Source organism: Diorhabda sublineata, chromosome 2 (genome assembly GCF_026230105.1).
Source record: "Diorhabda sublineata isolate icDioSubl1.1 chromosome 2, icDioSubl1.1, whole genome shotgun sequence".
Lineage (NCBI taxonomy): Eukaryota > Metazoa > Arthropoda > Insecta > Coleoptera > Chrysomelidae > Diorhabda > Diorhabda sublineata.
Window position 1 is genome coordinate 915,354 of NC_079475.1, and position 9,566 is coordinate 924,919.

The window sequence follows — 9,566 nt, forward strand, 5'->3', positions numbered from 1 at the left end:
GGCGCCCTAGAGAGGTGGGTTAAAAAAGTAGTGCGTTGTTTTTCAATCTCAAATTTCTCTTTAAATTGAAAAAAATTCCGACTGTATACTATAAATTGTGGCAAGAGGCCTATGGGGACAATTCTCTATCTCGTGGCCTTTTCCTGACGAGAATTATAAACAACTAGGTGTAAAAAGTGATTTAGATTTATGTATTGAATGGAATGTAATTTTTCATATATTTTTTCATGTATTTTCAGTCAACTATTTTTAGGGCTTCTTTTGGCAATGATTGTCATAGCTCAGCTAGCTAATTTCGTGATAAGTATTAATAAAAATCTTCAAGAAACGGTATCAGCTACTTATTTAATGGGTTCCAGCACATTTTCCGTCATAAAATCTTGGTCTGTATTTAAACATAGGAAGCAGCTTATGGCTTTGATAGGTAAATATTTTTTTATGTCAAAATTCAGGTGGAAGTCGAGGTTAGGAATCTGTAAGTCTCTATAAATAAGCCCGAATATTTGTTTCAAATACCACCATATTTCTTTTGGTTTCTATATCGTTACAAATATTTGAATTTTCTTAAGGAAAAATCGATTCCATTCACATACGTGATTTCAGTGGCAACAGATCGAGCTGCCATCTGTTTTTTTAATTCAGTTTTAGAGTTTCTGGAAAGTTTAAGAGAAAGCCTGATCGATTTTGAAGCAGACATCGATTATTTGACAGATTTGATCAAAACATTTAATGACGTCAACCTCCAATAACAAAAGGACAGCATGAATTTAATGAAAAAGTGTAATTTCAGTTTTTTTTGGAAAATTTCCTCGTCATATCTTATGGAGAAAGGTTTAAGTGCCGTTACAAACTAATTACCAAAAAAAATGAGTAGATTGAAAGATTGAATATCACGAAACGTGCTTCCAGAACTTAAATCAAATATTGATAATCAATGAATCCATCAAGTACATTCCTCTCATTAAAATTATAATTTTTGTAATTATTAAAGTTAGTTAAGTGATTGTGATTTATTTAAATAGATTAAGAACTTAAAAGACAGTGTTTATTAATCAATCCCACGAATATAGAGAGTACACATAAATACGAAAAACATTACATTGATGTCAGTAAATAAGTAGCCACATAAACACAGCCAACAGACTAAGTTACCTGAAATTGACGAAACTATAAGCAGAACTGGAGAATCGCCAGCTAGAAACGTCCGGTAAGAACAGTGACTCAAAGTAGCACTGGTAAGTCACGGATTTGATCCAGAAACTTATTTATTCAAAGACGAGTCTTCTGCTGTAATCTCGTCACTTTCTACTAAGATGGACTACCTACTTTTTGTCTTATATTAATGCGACTGTGAAGGACCATAAATGTCCCTTTTATACCAGAATTTATAGTTTTTATTGTATATGATAAGATTTAGTACTCAAGTGCGTTGTACACTGACCACTCCTAATGGGAACTACCCTCATAGTTAATTGATTCCAAGTGTCTCTGGGAGTTGGAATTTAGAGATAAGTGGAGAGTTTAAGTTTGATGGCGTCGAATTTAAGCCTCGCGAAACTCCTTTAAGTGTGAGACCGTCGGCGAGGATCGACTTCACCTAGCTACGCGGTACAGGTAAACGTATAGCCTTATAGGATGACAATTACTAGTAAGTTAAATAAATTACTTCATACCTTTGTACAAAACTATTTATTAAGCAAAAAAATTGAATAAATGAAGTGGTTCCAATAATATGATTAGCGTTCTCGACGAACATTACACTATTAAGAACCCAGTATATCCATGTACAAGCAGCTTTAAGTACTAAATCTTATCGTATACAATAATTATAAAATGGATATTTTATATTAAAGTCACATCAATATAAAATTAAAAGTAAGTTATTGGAGACAATACTTGGGTTCAATAGTCTAGTAAAATACAATAAAAACTATAAATAATTATAAAACCAGTAGACAAGGAATGTTTGTGGTCGTTCACAGTTACATTGATTACAAAAATTAAGTAATTCGAGACGATAAGTCAATGGAATTGAAGTACTTAATGGTAAATAAGGGACAGTTGGAATCACTTAGCTATGAGATTGGTTCAAATTAAGAGTGGTCAGTGTACAAACTGCCTTAAGTACTAAATCTCATCGTATACAATAAAAACTATACATAATTATAAAACCAGTAGACAAGGGACGTTTATGGTCGTTCACAGTTTTTTATTTTTTATTTTCAGATACTCTAAATAGAGATGAATTCAAACCGAGGAATAAACGACAGAATAAAATTTTGATCGAATATATAAAAATTTCTAAATTTATAACGAAACTTTTAGCAAGTCTTGTCGCAATAACGGGATGCTTTTTCGTTTTACATCCTTTTACAGTTGAAGACGGGCCATTTTTACCTTTACCAGCATATTTACCATTCAAAGCTGATAAATCACCTTATTTTGAAATGATATTTATTGGAGAAATAATTGGTATAATAACCAGCGCGCTTTGCTATCTCGCTGTAGATGTTTTATTTTTAGGTAAGTCTTCATTCAAGGGAGACCCATTGAGTTGTTTATTGGGTGAAATGTGAACATTTTCACATGATTTTCTTGTATTGTACTCACACTATGTGATTCCACTTCGTAAAAGATAAAAGATCAAAATATTGGAATCCAAACAAAGATTTTTCCAGAGAAAGTTGATCCTCTGCTTGCTGGGGTTGTGGTTATTTATTTATGACTGCCCTGCTTCGGGATGAAAAAAGAAAAAACGAGGTTTGAAAAAAAAAAGAAAAAAAGGGAGAGCTCCAGACAAAAAAAGCTTGGGCAGAAACGATCAGTCTCAACATTTTTGGAAATTGAAATATGAAGAATTTTCTTTAAAAATAATTAGATTGAAGGATCTACAGTACAAATTTTTTGATTAACTATTAATTACTAGAAAAACTCAATTGAGGCTTGTTAAGGTTGATATATAAACTCATAGCCGGTTCTTGACTTTTTTGTAATATTTTACAAAATTTAAGAATCAAATTATACATTTTATGAAAATCAAATTTTTAAAATCAGCTGATAGATAAGAAATTTTAAAGTTAGTTCACCCCTAATAAGCCTCCTGAAATGGTGTGATCGCCTTTTACGTACAATCACTTAAAGCCCTTAACAATCTTAAACAATGTGCCAAATTTAATATTTTTGAGTTATGGAGTTGCAGAAAAATCAATTTTTTCCGAAATTATTGGCTCAGATGGCAACTTGGTATAGGAGTAAATTGTCCCAAATTCGTCATATTTTGGACGCCCTGCTTTGTATCAGTCCTTATGCGAGAACACCCTGTTTATATTACCTATTCTTCTAGGATTACTCACAGCAATGTGTGCACAGCTTGAGATACTGAATGATTCATTGCTGAACCTCGGTGCAGATACAGAAATTCAAAATAAAGCAGCGATCGATTATAAAAGAGAATCTGAAATGATGAGTATAGATCTGGTACGATGTATCAAACAACATCGATATATATTGCAGTAAGTAACGATTTTTCGAAACGATAGAAGAGTCAAAAATAAAAGCGTAGGCGCATTTTGAAATTTTTTATAAAGATACCCAGTGTATCATCGTTTCCAATTTAAAAGCTATGAAGTTATTCAATATTTTGTGCAAGGTTTAATTCAATAAGAGGGTTGCTACTTATGTTTCAAGATAGACAAATGAAAAAAAATATTTATAATTGGATGGGACCTTTATTGTTTTTCAAAATACGTTTGAGCCAATTTCGATTGAGGTACGTCTAAAGCATGTAGTTTGAACGCATCAACTGCTTCTTCAGGTGTAGAAAAAAGTTAACCTTGCCATTTATTTTTGATCTGCGGGAATTAAAAGACATCATTGGGTTCCAAGCAAGGACTGTACGGAGGATGACCCAATAATTCGATCTTTTGGCTGTTCAAAAACGTTTTTATTGAGGTTGATAACACTTATGGCAACAAATGCAGTATAGAATTGACCGTTCTAAGTTTTAATGGATTTGTGTAGATATGTACACCCATTTTGAAAAAATAAGCGACCCTTTGCTTCGAAGTGCTCCATGTATATGCATATTTTGTGCGACCTCTACGAAATTCATCCTGTATCGAAGTGCGATCACGATTGGATTCGGAAAACCAGCTCGAGATGATGTTTATTCACAAACCATTGCAGGAGCTACTAATGCATACTGAAAAAGTCACTGTTTGGTATGGATTATGGGCCGGTAACATTATCGGGCCGTACTTCTTCAAAAGCGACGATGGCCAGGTTGTTACTGTGAATAGCGAGCGCTACCGTGTGATGATTGACGATTTTTTGGCCCAAAATAAAATAATTGTACATGCCTGGCATGTGGTTCCAACAATACGGTGCCACATGCCACACGGCACGTGAAACAATGACCAAATTGAGAACCACCTTCGGTCAACAGTTCATCTCACGTTTGGCCGCCTAGATTGTCTGATTTAACGCCTTTGTACTATTTCTTGTGGAGCCATGTTAAGGCTAATGTCTACAGGGATAGACCAGCAACGATTAACATACTGGAAGCTAATATTGATGCATGTATTCGTGATATATCGGCCGATATGTTGAAGAGAGTGTGCCAAAATTGGACCTTGCGCATGGGCTATCTAAAGCGGAGCCGCGGCCAACATTTGCATGAAATTTTCTTCAAACATTAAATTATACTGATCGTTTTATCGATTCCAATAAAGATTTCATCAGTTTTTTCAAATTTTTTGTGTTTTTTTTTTCAAAATAAAATCCTGAATATTACGAACTGAAATAAAACTTGTATCATATTTCATCCATATTTTTTTTGTTTATTATTTATTTGGTTTTCTAGGTTTGTGAATGAAATTCAATCTAGATTTTCTGTGGTTACATTTGGACAATTTATGTTAAGCGTCCTCGTCCTCTGCACAACATTGTATGAATTATCATTGGTAAGCAAAATGCAGGATAAATTTTAGCTTGTGGGGGCTCTTCATAACGTGTTGTAACTACTTCCGCGGCTAGAGATTCTTCCTCAGGAAGTGGTATTCAGCCTTAGTTAAAATATAAATATAAATAACTGGTATTTAGATGGGGTGAATAATTGATATTAAATTGGACACCACCAACTTTTTAACAAACTACGTTAAGAGTAAATGAAAAAGTTGGAAAAGCTAGAAACATCTTATGAATTCAATTAATAATAAAAATTGGACAAGCTAAAACTACCCACGGACACGATCCTCCAAATTAATGTTTATTACTGTGAACAATAAAAAAAGTTTCAGTAACAGATAAAATTATTGGAAAAATAAGAAACTCGAATTAACTGAATTTTCAAAAGAGCACAACGAATAAAAGCAGTTATAAATTAAAAACAACTCAGATTTGAACTCTAAAGATAAGACTGAGACTTGTATATGGAAATCCAGGATCGTTGCAGACCTCAACTAAATTCCCAGGTATTGCAAATGGAATTGAATTGGTTGTTTGTGATACACCGCTTGGATTCTTTAGCTGTCGTTGAACAAAAAAAAATAAGGAAGGGAACGGGAAAATTAGGTGAAAATTACTAAAGAAGGAACGAGTAGATAGAATAGATTTGAATAAAAAGGAGCTTATGATATAATAAAAAAACTTAATTCATATTTCTCTAAAATATTACAAAACAGGAATACCTCGGCGTAGCGTGGACTACAAAGTGAATAAATATGCGTTTACCAGGAGATTTTGAAGATTTGACGTTCAGGAGGGCCTCAAAAAACAACAACCGCTAAAAATGAACGTATTCCAGTGATCAATGAACGTAGTACTTTCACAATGTAAAGGTGATTGAGAGAAGCTGGCTTTTTGAAAAGGTTGAAGTGAAGAAACTTCTTCTAAAACGTCAAAATAAAATTGAGAGGCTGAAAATTGGTTAAAGAACATTAGAATTGGACTTATGAAGAGTGGGAGAGAGTTTTATGAAGTGTTTATGCGCAGGTCAAATGAAGAACGGTTGTTTTGGAGGAAGGAGGAAGGAGGAAGAGACGGTAAATATTAAAGAAAAATATAATGCGTTCTGGTTAGCGCCTGATCGACAGAAAATTGATCTTCCGGCATAACAACGATCCCAAGCATTGCTCGAATTTGTGCAAAGAGTATTTGAAGGCATTGGAAAGGAAGAATGAAGTTTAAGTAATGATTGACAGTCGCCAGTTCTCAATCCCATTGAGTTGTGTGACAAATATTGCACAGGAAAGTTAGAAAACAATTATGCAATATCAAAAAACGAATGGAAATAAATTATTATCACTAAATTCTTATTTATTTAATTATAATTTTGTAAATATTGATATCAAAATTGATCTCATTGTTTTTGTTTGTTTTGTATCACGCAAACTATAGGGTGGTAGAAAACTTATGAACGGTAGTGTATTTTATGAATATATCCTGATATATTTAATTTTTTTTTATTTTTTCTTTAAGCTCAGTCAATTGGATTTCTATTTGGGTTACATGATCATTTATCTATTACTCTTATTATCAGATATATTCCTACCATGTTATCTGGGTAGCGCAGTTTTTCTTAAGGTAAGTTTACACGAAGAGCAATCGGATGGCGAACCTGACATTAAAACAAAACACCCGCGCGTACTAAAACTGGAATGAAAATTTGAGTTTTCACCCTAGTGGGAATCATGCAAATATTTTTATTTTGAAGAATTCCATGTAAAATAAACCTCAAATGTTAAAAATGTATTAATTGACTCTTAGTTAACGTTCTAAAACTGAACTTTCGTTCCGATGAAGTCATTTCTGTCTCTCAGTAGTCGTACTTTGAATTTTGGATGAAAATTTAGAATAAACCATCCGTCAACATCAGGTGATGAACATTGTAAAATATTCCGAAAAAATGCCGTGTTCACATGAGTTTTGTGCCAATTTGTCCATCTACTGTAACAAAGTTTCCATATAAATTGTTTTTGACTACACTATCTGACCCAAAAAAGAGCTACCAAGAGATATTATCAAAGAGCTTTTTTCGATTTTGTGACTCACAATCATGTCAACACTAACTGTTGGGAAAATCCTTGAGTCTGCTTAATAAACCCAACCTCCATTTTATTGTGAAAATACTGTTTTCAATCCCATAAAATTATATTCAATTTCACAACCATATCTTCAAATAAATTGTTGAACGTTTTGTTGATAGTTATTTCTTAAGGTTGATGCATAAATTTGACTTTCCATTTGCCGTTGCCGTTGATGTTTGCTGTTATAGGTCATCCAATGTCAATTGCAGAAGACAGTTATACGAGGAACTATCAATATTTCATAAATACGAACGTCACCCAGAGATATTCAATACCTGCCTTAAAAGCTAGTTTGACCTCATTCATTTTAAAGGTTTTTGAAAAGTGTTCACTAATTAATGGATCTAGAGTAGTCCTTGAGGGGTTTATACTCAAACTGAGCGATTTTTAGGGCAGATTTCATTTAATCCCATACGATATTAGTATGATTACATATTTTACATTTTACATTATTACATTACATATTTTACACTTTTTAGCATCAAAAATTAACCAGCTCTGCTTATCACTGTGAGTGGATAAATACAGATGAAAAGTTTAAAAAGAATTTGTTATATTTCTTGACTATATCGCAAAAGAATCTTAAAATTAGTGCAGGTGGTTATGTAACTTTGTCTATTGATACGTTCATTACAGTAAGTTGTTAACTTAGATCGAATAAGACTCACTTTTTTACTTTACAAATAGTGATAAAGTTAGAAGGAAATAAAAAATACCACATTGCAGGGTGACTTTTTTTCAATAAAAAAGGCCCCTTACTTTTTTTGCGAAAGTTATAGTTTTCTCAGAAAATATTCGTAAATCTATCAAGTCGTTTTTTTATAAATACTTCCTATAGACGCTAAAATTATCAATTTTCATTGAATTATCCATAAAATTACTTCCGTAGAAATAAATATTTCTCTTCTTTTAGGCAAACAATTGAAAATTTTGAGAAAATTTCGAATTTTTCGAAAAAAATGTTTATATCGGAATCTGATTTTTACTCTCAGATTCATCGTCACTTGACCTGACATTTGACAGGGAAAATTTTTACAATTATCTGGGTCACAAGTTTTACAAGCTGAAGAACATGGCAACTGCCTCGGCTTCACCGAATTATATACTAACATTCGGGCCCATTGTATTTTGTACCTATATACTTTCTTACCTTACCTCACATTCTATTCTTTGAACCACCTTGTATTATGTTAAAGCAAACCCGAATTTTATACCTAACCTTGAATGTGGTCCAATATATAACGTTGAAACAAGGCAATCAAAATCCATTTTCAACCAAATCACTACTTTTAAGATATTTGCTAATAAAATTCATTAACCATCCTGTAATTATTAATCCCTGTATTATACTTCAGTTATAACAATATTTGTATCAGATATTCCACACCTATACGCACATTTCGCATTGAATCTCCCTGTAGTATAAGCCATACATTATTTCAGTTATAACGAATAAATATATGCACTTTTTGCATATAATCTCCCTGTATTATTTCATATTTTGTTGTCAGATATTCCATACCTATATGCACATTCTCCAATAAACCTTGTATTATAAACTATACATTAGTTTAGCTATAACGAATCTCCCTGTATTAAAAACCATAATATATTTCAGTTATAACGAATAGTATAAGCCATACTAAATCCCACTTGAAACGATCGAATAATTATACAATTAACAATACCATAAATACGTTTTTACATGAGAGATTTTGATTTAATAATTATTCAAATTAAATTTTATTTTTTGTAGATAATGAAATCGTCTATTTCTTATTTCACCTTTCTAAATAAGATGACCGACATTTAAGGTTAAAACAAAATATTATTTGTAACTATCGCATTTTGCTTAAATAGTTTGTAGTAAATTATTAATTAACCAATAAATAAATATCAAAAAATAATAAGTATCTTTTTTTTTATTTCAAGTATATAATTTTTGCTGGCTTAATTTGCTACGCATGCGCTACTCCAAATAGTTCATGCGCAGTCGGTGCTAGTGTCAGATGTCATTATTTTTTGTAGATTAACCAGATTTATTTCAGATTAGTATTACAGTCGAATTCCCTCCTTACGAAACAATTTTAATTTTCGTAAACTTTTGTCCTATTTTTATTCCAAACAACGCTTACTGCGGCATGTTCGAAATTTTAAATGCACGGTTGCCATATGTTAATATGATTTAAAAATAAATTTTCCTTGTATTAACATTCAATTATACAACAGGATTCTACTCGACAGTAGCGCCAACTGATAAACACTAAACCGGCAATTTTCACTGTATATAGACTAAGTTTCAAATTCTAGGTCAAAAAGCGGGAAGTTTGAAATAATACTGATACAAATAGGAATTGTGTAAGCAGCTATAATTCGATTTTTTCATACAAATTTAAATAACTCATAACATAACTGATCACATATCTAATCTGTGTCTTCAGTTTCACCACTACGTGTAATGAAAATCATGTAATTTAAAAC

The 9,566-nt window shown here is 32.1% G+C and overlaps 1 protein-coding gene across 1 annotated transcript; it reads left to right on the plus strand.

Moving 5' to 3' along the window:
- Window positions 1-267: 267 nt before the first annotated feature.
- LOC130453100 (odorant receptor Or1-like) lies at window positions 268-8,898 on the plus strand. Its single transcript, XM_056792697.1, has 7 exons — window positions 268-424; window positions 2,227-2,523; window positions 3,344-3,512; window positions 4,862-4,961; window positions 6,478-6,582; window positions 7,565-7,720; window positions 8,842-8,898. Exons 1-7 carry the CDS (start codon window positions 268-270, stop codon window positions 8,896-8,898), a joined length of 1,041 nt encoding a protein of 346 aa, XP_056648675.1.
- Window positions 8,899-9,566: the final 668 nt, after the last annotated feature.

Coding starts and splice junctions, on each gene's coding strand:
- LOC130453100 (XM_056792697.1), top strand. CDS start 268: ATGATTGTCATAGCTCAGCTAGCTAATTTCGTGATAAGTATTAATAAA. Junction 4,962..6,477: donor CATTGTATGAATTATCATTG/GTAAGCAAAATG, acceptor TTTTTCTTTAAG/CTCAGTCAATTGGATTTCTA. Junction 7,721..8,841: donor CTATTGATACGTTCATTACA/GTAAGTTGTTAA, acceptor TATTTTTTGTAG/ATAATGAAATCGTCTATTTC.